Source organism: Martes martes, assembly GCF_963455335.1.
Source record: "Martes martes genome assembly, chromosome: 17".
Taxonomy (NCBI): domain Eukaryota; kingdom Metazoa; phylum Chordata; class Mammalia; order Carnivora; family Mustelidae; genus Martes; species Martes martes.
Window position 1 is genome coordinate 47,478,249 of NC_137905.1, and position 21,095 is coordinate 47,499,343.

A 21,095-nucleotide genomic window follows, 5' to 3' on the forward strand; every position below is an offset into this window, starting at 1 on the left:
CCCAGTCCATATGGGACACAGATCCATTACCAGTGATCACCTAGGGTGTTTAGGGATGGAACAGGGGAGCTCAAAATGGGGTGCCTGACCCAGTTGTAGGGGCAGGAAGGGCTTCCTGAAGGAGGCCCTCCTCCTTCCTGAGGAGACATCTCAAGTCCGAGAAACGAGGAGCTAGCCACTTAAGGGCAGGGCAGAGAGAATAATTATGTGCCAAGGCCCAGAGGACAGGAGCCTAGAAGTTCTTAGAAACTGCCAATAGCCCAGTCAAGTAAAAAAGGGTGGAAGCAGGGGGGCCCACAAAATAAAAATTGCCAAAAAACAAAACAAAATTGCCGAAGATTAAAGACACATGCCTCTCCCCACCCCCCAGCCCCCGAGCCTTGACCTTAATGTTGAAGGCCTCCATTCCTAAAGAGAGGAGAACGGGCTGTGGGACGTTTGGCTCTCAGAGATACCTAGAACTCAGATGTCCTGCCTAGGTCAGGGCAAAGGGGCCCAGGACGCCTGTTTAGAAATACACTGCATCAACGACTGTCTTTCTCCATGTTTAATTCGGGATCACAGGAGCACCAATAAATAGTTCCTTCCCGCCCCCGCAATCTTCCTCCTGCCCGGGGCAGGGCCCCAAGGGCTGGCTTCCCGTCGCGGGAAGGCACCTGCAGCCCAAAACACCACGGCTCAGGCCCGCCGAGCCGGGGCACCTGCAGGATTCCCGGAAGTTCCAAAGGGGCGGGCCCAGGCCTTCCGCAGCGGGCGGGGCCTAGGGCGGGGCGGCAGAGGCGGAGCCTCACCGGGACCTCCCTCAAGAGGGCGGGCCCCTCAAGGGGCGTGATTCTCATCAGCAGCGGTCACAATGACGTCCATCCAAATGCGCATGGCCTCCGGGCTGGGCGCCACCATGTAGAAGAGGCGTTCGTAGGTTTTCACGCAGAACGTCAGGCGAGGGTTGGGGCTCTGGGTTAAGCAGCGGAGTGAAGGTGGTTAAGAGAACAAATGGGTTCGAATCCCAGCCTTGCTACTGACGCGCTGTGTGGCATTGGACAAGTTACTCGGACTCTGAATCAACTTCCCCATCTGTCGTCCTAAATAATGCTACCTACCTCATTGGGTTATGACGCTGCAATGAATTAACATTTGGGGGCTTAGGATTTGGGGAGCAGAAGGAATTTAGAAGGAAGACTCGTGTCCCCTTTCTAGCTTACCTTCTATATTAGAAATATAAGCATTCACACCCTCCCCCCAAATCTAGGTCCCCCTGGTTTGTAACTGGAGAAAGCTAATATCTACACTCCATTTATTAAGTAGCTATTTGCCAACCCTGAATTGAGTAAATCCCTTACAACCATTCATTACCTTCTGTTAACCTTCTGAGGAAATGGGTTAACTGTGCCCATTTTGCAGGTGAGAAAATGAAGGCTGGCTAAGGGAAGTCACTTTCCCGCTGTCCCATGGCTGGGATTCCAGCCTAAACTCTAAAAGGCCACAGTCGGTTGCTCCCCAGAGCTTTCTAAATACCATACCAGTTGCCAACACTTAAATTCCTGGCACCGCAGTTGTACAAATTTCGAATTTCTGAGTTCCCTAGGGCAAAAGAATATGAAGTGACACCATGCGGCCCATTCCCATTTGGCAACTACAGGCAGGGGCTGAGAAACAATCGCCTCTTCTGGATGCTCCCAGGCTGCCTCTGTTCTCACCCTGACGTCTCCATCCATTTATTCCCAGCCTGGCATCAGAACTTGCCAAATTTTTGCTCTCGATCTTCTGCTCTGAGAAAAGCAACAGAGGCTGAGAGCCAGAGACTGAGCTCTGAATTTGTGGTTGCTGCAGTGAAATGACCTGATGGGCTCCTCCTGGGCTGGATGGAGGATGCTGACAGTGCATGTACCCAGGGACAAGCTAAGGTCTGACTGCAGGGGCTCTGATCAGGAAGGCGGGGGGGGGGGGGCACCAAGCGGGGCTTCACCTTGAAGGCACAGCGTAAGTGGTCGTAATATACTTCCTCGATGGCCTGGAAGTAGATGACGCCTTTGAGCTTGGTCTCTTCCTTGTCTGATGGAGGGAGGTGAGGGGGAGACAACCAGTGAGAGGTGTGCGTCTATGCATTGAGACACAGGTTGCTAGACTCAAGTCTGGAGACTGGTGTTGGGGTGAGGGAACAGTGGCAGAGTCTGGAGGCCCCTAAGATACCCTGGTTGGGAGCTGAATGAATGTTGAGGTTGGAAGGGAGACTGGAGAAGCCTGGGGAGTGGGTCTGGGGAGCTGGAATCCTAGGTCCCTGAGTGCCTTGGTCCTGGAGAAGAAAAGAGACTCAGAAGAGGTTCAGAATTACTGACTCCCTCACAGAGGAAGGGTGAGGGGTCTGGACTCCTGCATGTTGAGGGTGGGGGGAGGGCAAGGACAATGCTGGTCCAGATTCCCAGTATCTCAGGAAAAACGGGGTTTGGGGAGCCAGAACTGTACAAAAGTGTTGGATTCTGTGTTGCTAACAGGGCTGGGGATCCAGACTCGTGGGCCTAAGCAAGAAGGGGACAGGGACCAGGTGTCTCAGGTGTCTTATGGGGAAGGCTGCTGGAGTGGCCACTTCCAGGGTCCTGGGGGCCCAAGGTCCCAGGCGGCCAGGCCGGGCTTACCGGCGTAGTAGGCCAGACGGCGGGCCTGGCGGTCGAAGCAGAACCAGCGCTTCTTCCAGGTCTTTATGCGGCCGCCCATCTTCACCAGGGATCCGCGGCAGCAGCCTCCCGACACCCTTAGGTGTGGGCAGCTTTCAGGATTGTGGCCCCAGCGTTCCAGGTGCTGCCGAAGATCCAAGACTCGAGGGCCGGGGGGGCGGGGTGGGGGTGTGGGCGGGGCCTGGGAGGGAAGAGAAGGGGCAGCTGACATCAAAGGGTCAGGGAGGGGGTGGCCCACCAGCCAGCCCTAGCTCCCTCTCCCCTGCTCCCCTGTAAGGCCGGCCACAGCCTTTAACCAGCCGTATCACCAATGCCCATCATGAGAATGAGTCTGGAGCTACAACCAGTGACTAGGACACCTTGCCGAGGGCTTACTAGCAGCAACAACTTGACTCCCCATGATTGCCCCTGGGAGTGGGCTACTAGGAGCCCCATTTTACAGATGAGCAAACTGAGGTACAAGAAGATAAAATGATCCACTGGAGGTCACACAGAGCTTCTAGAGGGTACAGCTGAAACAGAAGCCCAGGTCCTCCTGCCCCCAAGCTCACCCCAAAACACAAGAGGTGTGGCAGAGAAGTGAGGGAACCCAGGGGAACCCTCATATACTGCGAAACAGGGACCGAGTAAGTGATCCATACAAGCGAGCAATTTCCACTATTGTTGTTGTTCTGGTTGTGATGAAATCAGTGGTTACTTCCTGGGCTGGGCACTTTGTAGGTATAATCCCTCTGCCCTCTCAAACTCTCTCAAACAACAACAACAACAACAACAAAATGGAGTGGGGAGGTAAGTACATCATTACCCCCATTTTACAGATGTTGAAACCAAGACTCAGAGAGGTTAGGTCACTAGGCCCAAGTCACACAGCTAGAGCTGATGGAGCCAGGACTCGCCAGGCCGAGTGGTCATCTCAGGGGCCAGAAAGGGAAGAACCAAGGCAATGACAGTGTCTGGTGTGTACAAGGCCCAGCCTGATGGCACGTGTTCTTCCCAAAGGATCCCTGCGAAGAACGGTAATGATCCCCACGGTCACACGGAGGCTCAGAGCAGTGTGCCTCAGACTGGAGCGGGCAGGCAGACCCCCCCAGGGATTTTGTTAAAAATGCAGCCTCCGGTTCAGTCAGGGGTGGGGGTGAGGTTCTGTGGGTCCAACAAGCTCCTGGGCCGCCAATGCTGCTGGTCCGCGGACCTCACCTCGGATATAAAGGGCTGAGGAAATGAGCTGAGGAAACAGAGGCGAGGCCAGAGCAAGAAGGGATGAAAAACAGAGATGAGACTCACTGGATGGAGATGGAGATGGGCAGAGCCATGCAGAGGGGAGATGCAAAGGAGGGGAAGGAGCAGTTAGCACTTAAAAGGGTACCTACTGGGGCCTGGAATCTTCTATGGGTCCCGTGGCCAAATCCAGACAGTTACACTGACCAACAGCAGTGTATATGAAAGGTCCCACTCCCTGTCAGGCACTGTGTGTGCCAAGTGACCACAGTGATCACCTCGTCTCCTCTCCAAAAAAAACATAAAAACCAGCTGTCTGTCCCATTTGCCAGATGATACAACTGGGGTTTCTAGAGAGGAAGTGACTCACCAGGGTCACCCAGGTAGGATGTGGGTAGAAAGGGGGCCCCCATCCAGAAGAGCTGACGGGCTTCTGACTCTCGACGCCACTGCTGCCCACTGTGTCACCCCCGTGGAACCCCTTCCCCTCTTGGAGCCTCAGTTTCCCCGTGCTGAAATTTGGGGGCTATCACAGTACTGTTTCAAAGAGGAGCTGGAGGTCAGGCTCGCCAGTCACGTGATTGCGCTTCTAGGAGGGAATCCCAGAGAATAAGAAGGCAGCTTAGAGTGAAGGGGCGGGGAGGGGGGGGGAGGGCAATGACAATGCATAGAGCAGGGAGCTGTTTAATAAATGATGATGCTTCATTTTTAATGAGGTAGAGCTTATGCCTGGCAGCCCGGAAGGCGCCACTGCCCTGCCTGCTTTATTTTACTCCCCGCCTCTTATCAGCACCTGACAGGCTACTTAAAATTTCACATACTGAAGCTGCTTTTTCTGTCCATCTGCCTCTAAATGCCAGCTTCCCCCAGGGCAGGAACTGGATTTGGGTCACTACTGTGACCCTGGGGCTTCCACCAGCAGGCACTCAATAAATATAAAGGAAATATTAAAAATAATAATAACGGGGCGCCTGGGTGGCTCAGTGGGTTAAAGCCTCTGCCTTCAGCTCAGGTCATGATCTCAGGGTCCTGGGATCAAGCCCCGCATCGGGCTCTCTGCTCAGCGGGGAACCTGCTTCCTCCTCTCTCTCTGCCTGCTTCTCTGCCTACTAGAGATCTCTGTCTGTCAAATGAATAAATAAAATCTTAAAAAAAAAAGAAAAAAATAATAATAATAACAAGGAAAGGACAGATGGCTGAGAAAACAAAAAGCAGACTGGGAACAATGTGCTGGCTTAGGGGAAAAATAAATTCACAAAATAGGGTTTGATCAGTGTATGTGGAAAAGTGTTAAAAAAGACTGGAAGGGGGCACCTGGGTGGCTCGGTCGGTTAAGCGTCTGCCTTCCGCTTGGGTCATGATCTCAGGGTCCCCAGGATGGAGCTCAGTGTTGGGCTCCAGCTTCCCAACCCCCACTGGGCTCCCCGCTCGGCAGGGAACCTGCTTCTCCCTCTCCCTCTGCACCCCCCGCCCCACTTCATGCTCCTTCTCTCACATGCTCTCTCTCTGTCTCAAATAAATAGATAAAATCTTTAAAGAAAAAAAAAGATTCAAAGGCTTCTCTCAATAAGAGGAAACACTTGTGACTCCTGAGGTAGAATGGGGAGATCCTCACTTCCCCAAATTCATTAACATTTGCTGTAACAAAAATGTATTCATGCTATTAGTATGGGTAAAAAAAATAAAATTTTAATAAGGAGCAGTCAGCTAAATCCAGAATGTGCAAAACACTGCAGGATAAATGACTCAATTTTTTTCCCACAAATAAATGGTATGTTTTTAAAAAGTAGGGAGGGAGGACTCTTCATGTCAGAGATGTGGGAGGCATTTTAAATGCATTGTGTTTACTTTCTTTGGATCCAGATTCAAATAAATAACCATAAAAGGGCATTTCAGAGAGAACTAGGGAGACATGAATGTGGGTCACATCTTAGGATGTTACAGAATTATTATCTCCTATGGTATGGCAATGGCATTTTTGTTACACTAAAAAGAAAACTTGCCTATTTGAGATACACAGTGAGGTATGGAGGAAATGATACAATATCTGAAATTTGCTTTAAAATATTTAAAATGCAGGGTGGGAAGTAAGTGAGCGATCGGTAAAACAAAGTTGGCGAGTAAGACAAGATTCAAGACTGATAATCACTGGGGAGCCCGGCTGACCCAGCTGGTAGAGTGTATAACTCTGCGGCTCTTGATCCTGGGGTCATGAGTTTGAGCCCCGTGATGGGTGTAGAGATTATAAAAAAATAAATAAAAATCTTGGGGCACCTAGGTGGCTCAGTGGGTTAAAGCCTCTGCCTTCGGCTCAGGTCATGATCTCAGGGTCCTGGGATCAAGCCCCGCATTGGGCTCTCTGCTCAGCGGGGAGCCTGCTTCCTCCCTCTCTCTCTGCCTGCCTCTCTGCCTACCTGTGATCTCTGTCTGTCAAATAAATAAATAAAATCTTTAAAAAAAATAAGTTAAAAAAATCTTAAAAAAAAAAAGACGTAATCGTCGAAGCTGCATCGTGGGTACATGGGGGCTTCCCGATCTACTCTACCTCTACACATGCTTGAATATTTGTGTAATAAAGGTTTTTAAAAGAATCAAGCGAATTTTTAAGTGTTTTGAGTGATTTTGAAAACCCCAGCATATCGCTGCCCTCGTTCTACAGTAACTGCTGATGTTGTCACCCATTTATAGAAGAGGAAACTGAGGCACAGAGAAGTAAAGCATGTTACCCGAGGGCATGCCATGGATACAGATAACAATAATGGGAACAGAAACCAGGCCTTCCTAGTTCCCCTCCTGTTGCCAATCCCCAGATGCTTTTCTTGTGGAGGAGAGGAGAGGCTGAGAGAAGAAAGAGCAGGGGCTGGGGCAGAAACACAGCAGGGAGGTGGGGCTGAGGGCAGGGTGGACTGACCATGATGGCAGGTACATCAGGGCCTGAGGAAACTTCCTTGTTTCTTCTCATCCCTTCCTGTGGATTGAGGATGGAGGAGTCACTGAGGTGCTAACCACCAAGAAGTACAGGGGGAAACACACTGGGTTCCTGGGTCTGAGGGAGGAGGGGCCGGGGGCCTGGACTATTGGGTCTGAGGGAGGAGGGGCTGGGGGCCTGGACTATTGGGTCTGAAGGAAGAGGGGACAGGACTAGGATCTCCTGACCCTAAGGAGGAGGGCCTGGGGTCTCACCCTGGCCTTGAGCAGTCGCTCCCTCTCCGCCACAGCCTGCTGCAGGAGCCGCTCCATGCGGGCGATGTCTGGGTGGAGGGCCCCACAGCTGGCAGGAGGGAACAGACACCAGGGCAAGTTACAGTGGCCCAGCCTCTCCCCCACCCCCCACCTTCTCCCTCCCTGACGTCTCACCTGTTCCCAGGGCCACAGTTCAGCAGCTGATAGAGCGGGTGTCTTCCAGAGTCTCCTGACGCTGCTGGGAGGGCCGAGGCCTCCAGGGGTCCTGGGAAAGAAGGACTGGGGCTAGGGGGCCAGGATTCTCCCTCGTCCAAGCCCCCCCCACCTCCACCCACAGGCGTCTGGATTCCTCCAGCCTTGCTGCAGGAAGGGCGGTGATAGCGGAGGAGGTCGGTAGGATTGGGAGGGACCCTCACCCGTATAATGGAGGGACAGAGGTCGGGGGGATCCCCTCTGGCTCGCTCTCTCTCCCCTCTTCCGGGGCAGGCTTCCGGTCCTCTGGAGGCCGATGGAGCCCTGAAAACACACAAGGCCCATGCATTCAGGAGAAGGGGCTCAATCTCGACCGCCAGTCGTTGGGCTGCCGAGGGAAACCAGTAGCTCCTCGGCTCAGGTCAGAAAGCTACTGCAAACGTGATGCTGGGGGAAAGCAACTAGTCACAGAGGACCGCACAGGGCAACGTGCAGAATGGGCAGATCTGGAGACGGGAAGCGGCGAGTGGTTGCCGGGGTGTGGGGGGAGGAGAGGAATTGGAGGGGGGAGAGCTGGATGATGCAGGGTCTCTTCTGGGCGTGATGAAATGCTCTGAATGTACAAAAACCCACTGAACTGTACACTTCAAATGGGTGAACTGTAGTTCAGGTGAATTACATCTTGATAAAACTGTAAACATTTTTTAAAAAGCCTATCACGTTGGCGTGGCCGTGGGAAACCCACATGCTCTTCCACAGTGCTTGGGGGGGGGGCGGCTCCTACGGGAATAACATTTCTAGAGGCCACTTTGGCTCTTTTTATTTTTAAAATGGCAAGTGCCTGGGATGCCTGGGTGGCTCAGTCGGTTAAGCCGCAGCCTTTGGCTCAGGTCATGATCCCAGGGTCCTGGGATCGAGCCCCGCATCGGGCTCTCTGCTCAGTGGGGAGCCTGCTTCCCCTACTCTGTCTGCCTGCCTCTCTGCCTACTTGTGCTCTCTCTCTCTCTGACAAATAAATAAATAAAATCTTTAAAAATAAAATAAAATAAAATGGCAAATGCCTAAATGTTTGAGCCCCAACTCCACTTCTAGGACAATATCCCACAGACAACACTCGTCCACGGGAGCGGAGTTGGACTTTAGTTGGAGGTGATTCCCTGCCACGGCCGGGGAACGACCTAAGTGGCCATCAGAAGGAGGTGAAGTGTACAAACCAGCTGTTATCCCCGCCCCGGGAAAGTCGGCGGCGTGTGAAAGGAGGAGAATGCTCTTTCTAGCCAGACAGGGAACATTCTCCAAGACACAAGCAAGAGCAGAGCAGCCTAGAGACTATACTAGCTCTGCATAAAAAGATGACCAATAGGGGCGCCTGGGTGGCTGAGTCATTAGGCGTCTGCCTTCAGCTCAGGTCATGATCGAGTCCCACATTGGGCTCTCTGCTCAGTGGGAGCCGGCTTCTCCCTCTCCCACTCCCCCAGCTTGTGTTCCGTCTCTTGCTGTCTCTGTCAAATAAATAAATAAATCTTTTTTTAAAAAATGACCAAAGTATATTCACGACAGACTGTATAAACACTGAGTAGTTCCGGGAAGACTCGAGAAACTGGTAATCCAGGGCTGCCCACAGGACGTGAACGCAATGGATGGAGATGATGAGGGAAGAGCCATCTCTCCGAATATCTTGCCATACCCTCTTCCAACTTTGAACCATGGGAATGTTGGCTTTTAAAAAAATAAATAAATAAACATGACAACCAAATGTAGCCTGTGCTCCCAGGGCCCCAAAAATGGGGGCTTTGTTTTGTTTTTGCTAGAAAAAACAATAGGGGGACAGCTGACAAAATATGAGTAAGATCTGGTTATCTCAATAATATTATCTCAATGTTAGTTTCCTGAATTTGATCACTGCAGTGTGGTTATGTAAGAGAGTGGCCTTGACCTTGGGTAATAAATGTAGAAGTATTTAGGGGTAAGGGGAAATCACACTTTGAGAAGAACAATAAAATGTGTGTGTGTGTGTGTGTTTACAGACAGAGAGAATAATAAAGCAAATGTACAGTGTGGTAAAATGTTAATTATAGAATCTGAAAGCCAACTATACAGGTATTCTTTCTACTGTTTCTGCAATTTTTCTGTAAGTCTTTTTTTTTTTTTAAGATTTTATTTATTTGACAGACAGAGATCACAAGTAGGCAGAGAGAGAGAAGGGGAAGCAGGCTCCCTGCTGAGCAGAGAGCCTGATGTGGGGCTCGATCCCAGGACCCCGGGATCATGACCTGAGCCGAAGGCAGAGGCTTTAACCCACTGAGCCACCCAGGTGCCCTTCTGTAAGTCTTATATTATTTTAAAGTAAAAAGTTACCAAAAGATGAAAATTTAAGAGTAATTTGTAATTTATAATAATACTCTCTTATTTGATGGGATGCCTGGGTGGCTCAGTTGGTTAAGCGACTGCCTTCGGCTCAGGTCATGATCCTGGAGTCCCAGGATGGAGTACCGCATCGGGCTCCCTGCTCAGCAGGGAGTCTGCTTCTCCCTTTGACCCTCCCCCTTCTCATGCTCTCTCTCTCTCATTCTCTCTCTCTCAAATAAATAAATAAAATCTTAAAATAAGACTCTCTTATTTGAGGGTAATAAAGATATAAAACTGAATTAAAAAAATAAAAAACCAACTCTGCATGGGTAAACGAAGAATAGAAATGGGGCGTCTGGCCGGCTCAGTGGGAAGAGCACACAACTCTTGATCTTGGGGTTGTGAGTTCAAGTCCCACGCTGGGTGTGAAGATTACTTAAAAAATAAAAAAAGAAGAAGAAAAATTAAAAAAGGAATGATAAAAATAAAAATAACACCTTGCATAATGTGAGCACCAATAAGGATACTCACTGCTATAGATCACAACTCAAATATATTTAATCCGTGAGCTAATGACAGAAAAGGAAAAAATTGAATCAGTTACCTTGGGAAGAGTGCAACCCAAGCAACTGTTTATTTTGAAGACAAGTGAACAAAGTGAAACCAGCAAGCACGTGTCCTGCGTTTTCCTGGGTAACCAAATAGCAAAGGAAGGCAAGTCTTTCTCTAGAAGTATTTCAATGAATAGATGAGGAAGAACAAGGGAATTTTATTTATTTATTTGAGAGAGAGCGCATGCGAGCAAGCAGGATCGAGGGCAGAGGGAGAAGTAGACTCCCCACTGAGCAGGGAGCCAGACGTGGAGCTCGATCCCAGGACCGCCCCCTCCCAGACTGGAATTTTACCACTTGAGACCGCTCCCAGAACAACAGATGAAGGCACCCATGCCAGAGAAACAGAAACAGAGAAAAAGGCCCACGGCCCCCAGCGAGACTTGCAAAATGCTGACCCTGCCTCTGCTCGGGCCCCACAGCCAACTTCCTGGGAAATAGAAGAGGTGTGATCATGACCATGAGGTGACCATGACCCCCACGATGCCGTCAGCAAACCCTGCCTGGGAAACTCTACAGGACGGCCATCTGGTTTCTTCACCAAATAAATTGCAAGGGGGACAAAAAAAGGAAACAGAGGGGAAGTCTATAGAGACTTAAAATATGCAGCCACAAAAAAATAAAAAACAAAGGTAAGAGTAAACTATGGTGTTTAGGGACAGACACTGAATTGACTGAACTTTAAAGAAATGTGAGGAGGAGATGCTAGAATGTCAGGTCAGTGGTCCTCCTCCAGGAGGCGGGTGGGGTTATCATTCAGGGGCCTGTGGAGTGTTTCCGGAGTGGCTGCCAGTGTTGCCTCCTGACATAGCTGGCAGCTCCAGAATGTTCCCATGTAATAATTAAGCTGGGCGTATGTTCCACGTGATTTTCTGCACCCGTGTTATCTTTTTAAAAAAAAAAAAAAGTTGGACAAAATAGTCACAGGATTTGTCAAGTGCTCGTGCTGGGCCTCACGCCGTACCTGGCACCCTGCAGAACCATGGAAGCTTCCAGAAGCCTGAGGAGTTGGGAAAGTTTCACTCCCCTCTACAGGGAGGACACCAAGGAGCCCTTGGGCCCCTTCAAGCTTTCCTTGCTTCAACTGCTATCCCCAGCACTTCCTAGCTGAGACCTGAGATGCCTGGTAGAGGAAACGGGTAGAGGGTGGGGAGCAGGGGGACCCAAGCCCCGTCTGCACAGCGCTCATGCTGTAGGAACTGAGTAAACCATCATACAAATAACTGTATCATCAGAAACAGCTGTGAGCAAAGAGAATAAGGTGTCATAACAGAGGATCGGCTTCCAACTGAAAGACCGGGGACAGCCTTCTGGACACTGACCCCAAGGCCCAAAGAATGAGAATGGGCCAGGGAAGACTGAGGGGAACAGTGTCCCAGGTAGAAGGATCAGCAAATGCAAAGGGCCTGAGGCAGGAGCAAGTATGGAAAGTTGGCAGGTCAGAGCTCCTGCAGCTAAAGCAGAGAGTATGTAGGGGACAGTGGTGAGAGGTGGGCAAGGGCCGGATCATGCAGGGACCCGCTTGCTGAGGTGAGGAGGCTCAGGGGACCACTGACAGCGTTAGGTGGGGGAGGACTGAAGCAGGAAGGGTAGAGATCACTCAGGCTGTTGTGCAGAAAAGAGACTGCTGGGAGACAAAGAGTAAGGTGGAGACATTCAGTGAAAAGGCTGATCTAGGGTCACAGAATCAGAGATGAGAGGGGCAATGGGTAGCAGAAGGGCGCTAGTAATTATAATAATACCAATAACTGTAAAGATAATCAGAGCAAGAGTAGCACATTCTCTAAACCCCTCCCATGTGCCACGCAGGGTGCTAAGCTCCGTAGCCATCAATCAGTGCCTGCCGTTATTACGCCCATTAGGCAGCTAAGTACACTGAGGCACAGAGACGCGACCCCCTTGTCTCCTGAAAGGCACCGGTCATGGAAAACAGGCAGACTTGGCTCGGATCCAGCTCTGCCACTTCCTGGGGCTGTGACTTTGCCAATTCCTGTCTTCTCCGGCTTGAGATCCGGCCCCCCACCCATAGAGTGGGTAACTAGTCCTGCCACCCTGCGTGGCTGACCCAGAGATTATGAGTGACCTAGTGTAAAGCACGGAGGAGTGTCCGGAACGGCCCCCAGGTGGCACCCAGGTGCCAGGTGGGTACGGGATCCCCAGCCGCGGGCACAGGGTCCGCGCGAGCCAAGAACTCTGGTAACAACTCCATAGGAATGAACGCGGCTTCCCCGCAAGTACCTACGGGGGGAGGCAATTTACTTCTAAGGGTCATATTTACCGTAAGTCGTGTTGCCCGGCGACACGGCTGACCCTTTACCTTTTTCTTGCTGCCGGGACAACCAGCTGGAAAGTGAATTTCCCAGACAGGAAGTCTGCGAACCCTTTACCCACATAATAACGGGACCAACTTTGAGGGGTTCTTCCGAGCGAAGAATGAAATATTTTCGTTGTATAGACAGATTTCATGATACAGATCTAGGGTTGAACACGTCACACTGCCAACGTATACGGCTGCTTCTCATGCCAAATAATAGCAACTCCATGCTTCAGAGTGATAAAATGGGGGGTGGGGGGGCCTGGAAGGGCTCAGGCGGTGAAGCGGCTGCCTTCCACTCAGGTCGTGACCCTGGGGTCCTGGGATCGAGTCCCCTTCGGGCTCCCCGGCCTGCTTCTCCCACTGCCTGCCACTTCCCCTGTTTGTGATCTCTCCCTCTCTCTGACAAATAAATAAATAAAATCCTAAAAAAAAAAAAAAAGAGAGGGGTGCCTGGGTGGCTCAGTCTGTTGAGCGTCTGCCTTCATCTGGGGTCATGATCTCAGGGTCTTGGGATGGAGCCCCACACCCCGCTCCCTGCTCAGTAGGAAGCCTGCTTCTTCCTCTCATCCCTACTCATGGTCTGTCTCGCAATCTATGCCTCTCTCTCAAACAAATAAATACAATCTTAAAAAAAGAAAACAAAATGGCTTAAAATGGTCTATCTTAAGCTCTCAAAAATCATGATCATTATTAATATCGCCTAACATTAATTAATAAACAAGAAATAATATATAGTATGTATTACAGTAATATTATACATAGTATATAATGGCATCAGACAATAGAATAATGGTAATAATAATTAACATTAACTGATATTATTATTGGGTATATGAGAAAGGACACAGGCACACGTGGGGGTTCATAACAGCCATGCTTAGACCACAAAAGCCTTGAATTCCCATCGGCAGAGGGAGGGCTGGGTCAGCGCCCTTGTGTAGACTTCTGTGCCCCTCTGCCGCCGCCCTCCAGCCCCAGGGGAGCCTGGAGAGGTCTGATAGTGACACCAGTGCCTAGGTTCCAGCTACTTAAATACCTTCACCTCTCCGCCTCTGTTTCCTTACCTATGAAATGGACACAAGGCCCTGGCCAGTAGTATGGGTGCAAAGACCAAATGAGCAAATCCGAGTGAGGCACTTGAAACAGTGCCGGGCAGGGTCTAAGGACTCACCAAATGTCAGCTGTCACTTCTCTTCCTGTTTATAGCCTTATCACGAGAGCCATTAAACATGACGAGGCAGCTCTAAATGGATCAATAAAAAACCGTCTCCGCGATAGAGTGTTAATTGGGAAATCAAAGCCAATGAAGAGCTTGTATATACATTTTTGAAAAAAAAGTTTGCATCAGAGCTACCAATTTCGGGGCACCTGGGTGGCTCAGTGGGTTAAGCATCTGCCTTTGGTTCAGGTCATGACCCCAGGGTCCCAGGATCAAGCCCCACATTGCAGGTGGGGTGGGGGCAGTGATGGGTTGGGGGGAACCCTGCTGAGCAGGGAGCCCGTTTCTCCCTCCCACTCCTTCCCGCTCCTGCTCTCTCTCAATCTCTCGCTCTCTCTTTCAAATAAATAAATAAGATCTTAAAAAAAAAAAAAAAGTAGAAAAGAAAAAGAAACAAGCAGCCATGCTGGGGACGGGGGCTGTGGGCCAGCGGGGTGCACAGAGGGGGCCTTCTTATCAATAGGCCCTGCATGGCTGCTTTTACAAGTTACTGCTGGGCGCACCCGGTCCCATTCTGCCAGGGGAGCCGTGGGGTGTTAGGCAGGAGAGAGAAAATCAGTAAGCAAAGCTTCAGCCTAATAAAAATCAAAATACCCCTCGTTCATCCTTCCCTCTGCACCAGGTCCCCACAGCGGAGAAAGCCACAAGGAAAGTTCCGGAGGTGAGAGTAACAGTAAGACAGTGGCGTGGGGAGCAGAGGCAGCCAGGGCAGTACCTGCAGGGAGCTGCGAACGGAGAAGAGGCAGGAGGAAGCGGCGGAGGCTGTGTGGGCCATGGGGTCCTGCAGCACCAGCAGTTGGCGGTCTGTCTTCTGGGTGAACAGGAGCTTTAGGAGAGGGGCTGAAGGTTAGCGGGAGCTGGAAGGACCACAGAGGGCCCACCAGTTCCCAGAAGCTCTCGCCGTGGTCTCCAGTGTTAGCCCATTTCTCAGATGGAAAAACAAAGGCGTCAGGTGACAAGAGGGCTGGACTGTGGTCTTAGCGGAGCGAGGACTGTGGGCCAGACCACAGGTTCCCAAAGGAGGAGGGGCTGGAGGCCTGAACTCTTGGGTCCCAAAGGTGAAAAGGTTTAGGGCCTGAGAATTGTGGAGAAGGGAGAAGGGGTCTGCGGGCCTGGACTCCTGAGGGAGGACGGAGGAGGAAGAGGTTGGGGGATGGACTCCTGGGTCTGAGGACAGAGGGGCTGACGGGTGTCCAAAAATCCCCATACCTTAGTGAGGGCCTGGCTGGACTCAGTGAAGTCCCCACCTGGAGTTCCCTGGAGGCAGTTAAGCTCGAGCAGTCGACTCCGTTCCTGAGGAAGAGCAAGTTATCACCGGCTGGCACACTGCCGACTCTGAATGGGCTGGCCGGCAGCCTTCCCCGGGGGAGCCGGAGCCGGGAGACATCCTGGGGTGCAGAGTGCCAATGGGATGCCCCAGAGGGACGTGAGGACAGTTGGACAGGTCTCCCAGGAGAACTCACCTGTGTCAGGGCCTGAAGGGCCTCCTCCTTCTTCCGGCTCAGCCCCCGGCTCTCAGCTGCCATCTGCTCCCCCAGCGACTTGAGCTGCTCCTCTAAGACCTGGATCCGGCGCTGCAGGGCACAGCCCAGGGCCCTGGTCACTCAGCCGCCCCGGGGTTCCCAGCTGGCTCCCACAGAGCCTGGGGTCTGCTGCACCCCGGAACAGGGACCCCGGGACCTGGATGCCCAGGAAGTGGTGGGGAGTTAAGTTCCCTCGTGCCCTCTTCCCTTTTGGGGGTCCAGAAGGGACATGGGGTGGTTTGTCGGGGGGGTTGGATGGAGAATCTGATGCATAGACAGACGGGGAGAGACAGAAACCCAGAGAGAGCTGTGGAGAACAGATGGAGAAAGGGACAGAGAGACCAACCAGAATAGTTATAAAAAAGAAAAACCAAGACAGTCCCCCCAAGAGGAAGATACGAGAAAGGAGACAAGGCGCAGACAGAAGGGAAAAGAGAGAGTGACAGGGAGAAGATCTGGAAAGGGAGGTGGGGGAAGGAGCCCCACACCGGAACCGGGTAGGTTTGGATCCCAGCTCCACCCTCTATAAACTGAGTCACACTGGAAAAGGTTACTTGAGCACCTTGACCTTCAGTTTCTTCATTTACAAAGCGGGGGAAAAAAAAAAGTCAGAATGGCCTCCCCAGGTTCTTGTAAAGATTTGATGAGTAAGGACTCATGAAGCATTTAGGACCATGACTGGCACATAGCAATTGCTCAATAAACATCAATCGTTGTTACTCTTGTGCAGACGGTGAGGCAGGTAGGGAAGGATGACAGAGGAAGGGCAAGACGTGGAATGGAGGAGTCAGAGGGCAGCGGTGAGGGACGGAAGGCAAGAGAGGGAGGACAAGCCCTGCCCGACTCACTCTGTGCTGTGCCACACTGGCCTGGAGTTCCCGGACCTTGGGGTCCAGTGCCTGGGCCCCAGGGCTGTCCCGGTCCTCCTCCTCCCTCCGGCTCTCCTGCTCCAGCTGCTGGAACTCTAGGTCCTCGTAGGCACGCTGGGCCACATCCAGCTGTTCCCTCATCTGCGGGTGCGAAGGCAAAAACTGGAAGCCTGCACCCCTAGGACCCACGGGGGTAAGAGGGCTGGGGCAAGGAGGGAAGAGGAGCCTGAGGACTTAGACTCCCAAGTCCTGGTGGTTGTAAGGCCTGAACGCCTAGGTGAGGAAACAGGGTCCTGAGGAAAGAGCGGCCTGGATGCCAGGTCCCTAAGGGAACCTAGAGGAGCCTCACCTCCTGTACTCCTTGCAGGAGCTGCTCACGCTGCTCCTCTGGCTGGGAGTCCAGCTGTCCCTGGGCCTCCTGGAGTCTCTGGCGAAGACCCTCCACTCGATCCCGCTCCTGGCTCAGCCGCCTCTGCTCCTGAAACAGCACCCAGGCTCTCAGCCTTCTCAGTCCCGCCCAGTCCGGACACAGCAAGAGAAACAGAGGCCTGCATGGGCCAGGCTAGCTGGATCTCAGAACCCACCTGGCTGCTGGCCCCAAGAGTGCAGGGACCCTGTCTGTCGAGCTCACTCTGTTTTGTTTTGTTTTGTTAAGATTTTATTTATTTATTATATATATATAGAGAGAGAGAGAGTGTGTGAGCATGTGTGACCGTGAGCTGGGGGAGTGGCAGAGGGAGAGGGAGAAGCAGGCTCCCCGCTGAGCACAGAGCCCAATGTGGGGCTCGACCCCAGGACCCTGGGATCATCACCTGAGCTGAAGGCAGATGCTCAACCATCTGAGCCTCCCAGGTGCCCCTGTCTAGTTCACTCTTGTCCCAGTGGGGACAACCAGGGCAGTGAAACATAAGAGACTATGGGAATCAAGAGTGGAGAGCACCTTCCTGGATGTGAGGGTTTTAAAATCAGCCTCAAAAATCAGGAACTTTTAGGGCGCCTGGGTGGCTCAGTGGGTTAAAGCCTCTGCCTTCGGCTCAGGTCATGATCCCAGGGTCCTGGGATCGAGGCCCGCGTCAGGCTCTCTGCTCGGCAGGGAGCCTGCTTTCCTTCCTCCCTCTCTCCCTGCCTCTGCCTACTTGTAATCTCTGTCTGTCAAATAAATAAATAAAATCTCAAAAAAAAAAAAAAAATTTAAAAAAAAAAAAAAAAATCAGGAACTTTTAGACCTGGGGAGACAGAGAGAGCTGGAAGGACATTTTGGACTGTGGGAACAGGGCAGCACAAATGCACAGTACTTGAAAAGCACAGGAAGTTTTGGGGGTAAACTCTGGTCAGAAGATAGAGGTGAGGAGCACAGAGCGGGGTGACCGTGGAAAGGCAGGCTTGGCGCAGCTTGTCTAGCTTGGCCAACCAAGCTGAGGAGCCCTTATCCCGGGGCAATGGAAGGACTAGAGAGAGAGGTTCAGGGAGCAGAAAGAACGTGTTGACTGACCACAGGCCTGGGGGTGAGAGGGAGGGAGGTGTGCAGAGCAAGGCGCCTGTTTTTAAAAACACCAACCCTATATCATTATCACACCTTAAGAATAAACAGGTTCTTAAAGAATTTACACACAACATGGGGCGCCTGGGTGGCTCAGTGGGTTAAAGCCTCTGTCTTCGGCTCCGGTCATGATCCCGGGTCCTGGGATCGAGCCCCACACCGGGCTCTCTGCTCAGCAGGAAGCCTGCTTCCCTTCCTCTCTCTCTGCCTTCCTCTCTCCCTACTTGTGATCTGTCTGTCAAATTAATTAATTAATTAATTTTTTAAAAAAAAGAATTTACACACAACATGTCTGGGATCGGCTTTTAAAACAGGGTTAGGGAAGCAAACTGGGGGATATGAAATAAGAACGGAAGATTAATTTCGGCGGAAGCCTGTGAGCACACCGCAGAGCCACCAGTCTGACTATTCTTTTTGTCGGTTTTACATTTTTCACGAGATGACATTTAAAGAGAAAAGAGGGAGGGCCAAAGGAAGAGGCCCCAGAATCATGGTCCCGGACGGAGGAAGGAAACGAGAAGCATCTGCCCACCTCCCACTCCCGCAGCCGAAGGATCTCCATTTGGGGAATGAGGATGGCCCTGGGCCTCAGGTCCCAGGAGCACCACCAGGAGTATCGGTCCCAAGAGGAAGGAAACTGATGGTGAAGATCCCGCGGGAGAAACTGACCTGTTCCCGCTGCTCCCGGCTACCCTGCTCCGTGTTCCCCTGCTGTCCAAGCAGCTCTCGGAGCAGCTCCTCCTCGCGCCGGGCAGCCACCCGCTCCCCAGCCAGCTCGCCCCGCAGAAGGGCTACTTCCACCTCCATCTGTGGGGAGAATGTACGGGCTGGGGCCTAGAGGTCTGGGTCCGAGGAAGGAGGGAGCTGGGGACTCAGACACCTGGGTCCAAGTGGTGTGCCTGGGAATCTGGGCTCCTGGATTCCCAAGGAGAGGGCTGGAGGCCTAAGAGTGGGATCCCGCTGGAAGAAAGGCCCCGGAGCCCCACCTGGAGGGCTCCCAGACTGCCCACGAGGTCCGCAGCCTCACCTCGATCCTCAGCTCCTTCCTCTGGCGCTGTAGCTCCTTCACTCGCTGCTCCATCAGAGCCACGCGGGTCAGTGCCTCCAGCTGCTGCTCTCGAAGCCGCCGTGCAGCCCCTCGCACTCTCCCCCCAGACTGGGGGGATGCGGGGGGCGTGGCTGGGGTCGGGGCCGGGGGCGGAGCCTCCCCCTGGGGTTGGAGGGGGCGTGGTCAAGAGGAGAGGCCCCGCCCCTGCAATCACCAGGCAGGTCGGTTCCCCACCGCATTCCCGGGTCTGGGGGGTCTGATTAGCCCCAATCGGTGGCCACCCCCGTTGACTGAAGTGGGTGCAGGTGTGGGAGCCCCCCGGCCCGGGAGGAGGCCCAGGGGCTCGCAGTCGGGGAAGAGGGGTACGCAGCCGACTCAAGGAAGGTCCCTTTTTCGCTACCAAGGTCCCATTCTCTTGGCACCGCGTCCTGGTAGACGTCCAGGTAGAGATCCTGGATCTCTCTCCCTCTCTCCCCGGGTCGCTCTGAGTCTTTCCCCTGTTTCTCTGGGTTTTGTCTCTCCGACTCAGTGCCTGTCTCTATCTCTGAATCGCTGGGTGTCTCTCCCTGAAAGAGTATTTCCTTTCTGAGCATCTCTGTCCCTTGTTTCTGGGTTTCTGTCTGTCTCTACCCCATTTCTCTGAGTCTCTGTCTCTGGTCTTTCTGTGTCTCTGTCTCTTTGGGGTTCTTGTCTCTTGGTCTCCCTGTGTCCAGGTCTTTATCTGGTCTCTACCGATCCCTCTGTGTCTCTGTCACCCGCTAGCGCCTGTCTGTCTCTCTGGGCCTCCCCGTGACCCCCTCCTCCGCCCTCCAGGTCCCTCACCGCGTCGCGGCTGCTCTCCGTGCTGCTGCCTTCTTCCACTTCTTCCTCTTCCTCAGCCTGCTGCTCAGCTCCTCGGCCGCTCGGAAGCTCCTTCACTCCCTGGGGCTCCTCCGGGGCCTCAGGCGCCTCCGGCTCGTGTGGGTCCTCGGGGTGCATCTGGGGCTGCGCAGCCCCTTGGGGTGGGACCTCCGCGTCGCCCTCCGGGGCCGGAGGCGGCCGGCACCCCTTGTCCCGGCCGCTCGGCGTCCCCATGGCCGCCCGGTCCTCCAGCGGAGTGGGCGGGCCCGAGTTCCGGGGGGCGTGGCCTGACAGCGCGGGGCTGTGGCCCAGGAGGCTCCCGACCGCTCCGGTGCTTGGAAAGAGCTCCAGGAGGCGGGGCCTGAGAGATCAAAGACTGGAACTGAGCGCTCCGGGGGCGTGGCCTGGGGTTTCTAGGGGCGGGGTTCGATGGCTCCCAGGGCGTCACACCCCCGAGGGCCGGACCCGAATTTGAGTTGGGGTCTTAGCACGCCCCCTACTGGCCTCTCCCTCCTACCCAGGTGTCGAGCCTTGCACCCTCCCAGCAACTCCCCACAATCCCTTGGAGCACCCTGGAGAGACCCCATCTCCTTCTCCCTCCGGGACTCCGGCGTCCGGGATCCCGCACCCTCCTTTCCCGAGCCTGGTAGACTCGACACCACTGTAGGGGGTAGCAGCGTCCATGCCCTCTCACTCAGATCCAGGAGTCGAGGCTCCTAACTTTCCCTCCCTGAACAAACCAAGAGTCTGCGTCCTTTGCTCCTCCCAGGGGCTAGATTCCCAAACTCCAGCCTCCCTCCACCCCCGGGAGCCCAGAAGGCAGTCTCCAGCTCCCTCCTCCCCCGCAGCCCCGGCCTCCTCACCGGCTCAGGCTTCGCGCGCTTCCCTCCGCGCTCTGGGCGCTGCCTTTTCTGTCTGCGGGACAGGTGGCTGGGGAAGAGGGAGGAGAGAAAAGCTGCTCTGTCCCCCTCCCCAGCGGCCCGGAAGTGGAGCGGGGGACAACAGGTCCAACAGCTCCCGAGGGAGGAGGGAGACCAGTTTGCCCCGCCCGCGGCCGCGGCATCCGGCCATCCCGGCCCCACCCTCGGAAAAGCCAGCATCGCGACCCCCTACGCTGCCTCCAGCATCCACCGCCCCCCCCCCCGCCCTGTTCCTGCCCCCTGGAGGGCTAGGCGTTTTCGTCACCTACGTATGAGTGCCTCCCTAATGACCAGACCCCGGGAATCCTGAAAGGAAGCGGGTAATGGAGATAGGGGCCTCTCCCCTCTAATAAGCCCTTTAGAAGGGCTCCGACCGGTTTGGGGAGCTGGGCAAGGGGAGGGGGTGCCCTGAGCTGAGTCAGAGACCCGCCCAGAGAAAGGGGAAGTGTGATCCCCCCCAACTCCACTCTGCTGTGGGGTGGAGGGCAGAGGTTAAAGGTCTCAGCCAGACCCTTTCCTCTCCGGGCAAAAACAGGAAAATAACTGAGAAAGGCACGTGAGAAAGGATTATTGGATGTCGGGAGCTGTGCTAAA

General features: G+C 53.4%; 1 protein-coding gene across 2 annotated transcripts; it reads right to left on the reverse strand.

The window, feature by feature from the left end:
* Nucleotides 1-529: 529 nt before the first annotated feature.
* PHLDB3 (pleckstrin homology like domain family B member 3) lies at nucleotides 530-20,552 on the reverse strand. 2 transcript variants are annotated; one of them, XM_080829102.1, is made up of 16 exons: nucleotides 20,445-20,552; nucleotides 19,564-19,942; nucleotides 18,721-18,903; nucleotides 18,363-18,500; nucleotides 16,503-16,631; nucleotides 16,133-16,294; nucleotides 15,225-15,335; nucleotides 14,971-15,054; nucleotides 14,477-14,587; nucleotides 7,490-7,589; nucleotides 7,248-7,338; nucleotides 7,074-7,161; nucleotides 6,802-6,858; nucleotides 2,634-2,853; nucleotides 1,967-2,052; nucleotides 530-954 (listed from the first exon to the last, which is right to left on the reverse strand). In XM_080829102.1, exons 2-16 carry the CDS (start codon nucleotides 19,813-19,815, stop codon nucleotides 820-822), a joined length of 1,947 nt encoding a protein of 648 aa, XP_080685228.1. In that variant the 5' UTR covers nucleotides 19,816-19,942; nucleotides 20,445-20,552; the 3' UTR covers nucleotides 530-819. The 2 variants fall into 2 exon arrangements, with proteins under 2 accessions (XP_080685228.1, XP_080685229.1); XM_080829103.1 differs by lacking the exons at nucleotides 6,802-6,858; nucleotides 20,445-20,552 and having other exon boundaries at nucleotides 19,564-19,825.
* Nucleotides 20,553-21,095: the final 543 nt, after the last annotated feature.

Coding starts and splice junctions, on each gene's coding strand:
- PHLDB3 (XM_080829102.1), bottom strand. CDS start 19,815: ATGGGGACGCCGAGCGGCCGGGACAAGGGGTGCCGGCCGCCTCCGGCC. Junction 16,295..16,502: donor TCCTGCAAGGAGTACAGGAG/GTGAGGCTCCTC, acceptor TCGCACCCGCAG/ATGAGGGAACAGCTGGATGT. Junction 7,339..7,489: donor TCTGTCCCTCCATTATACGG/GTGAGGGTCCCT, acceptor CTTCTTTCCCAG/GACCCCTGGAGGCCTCGGCC.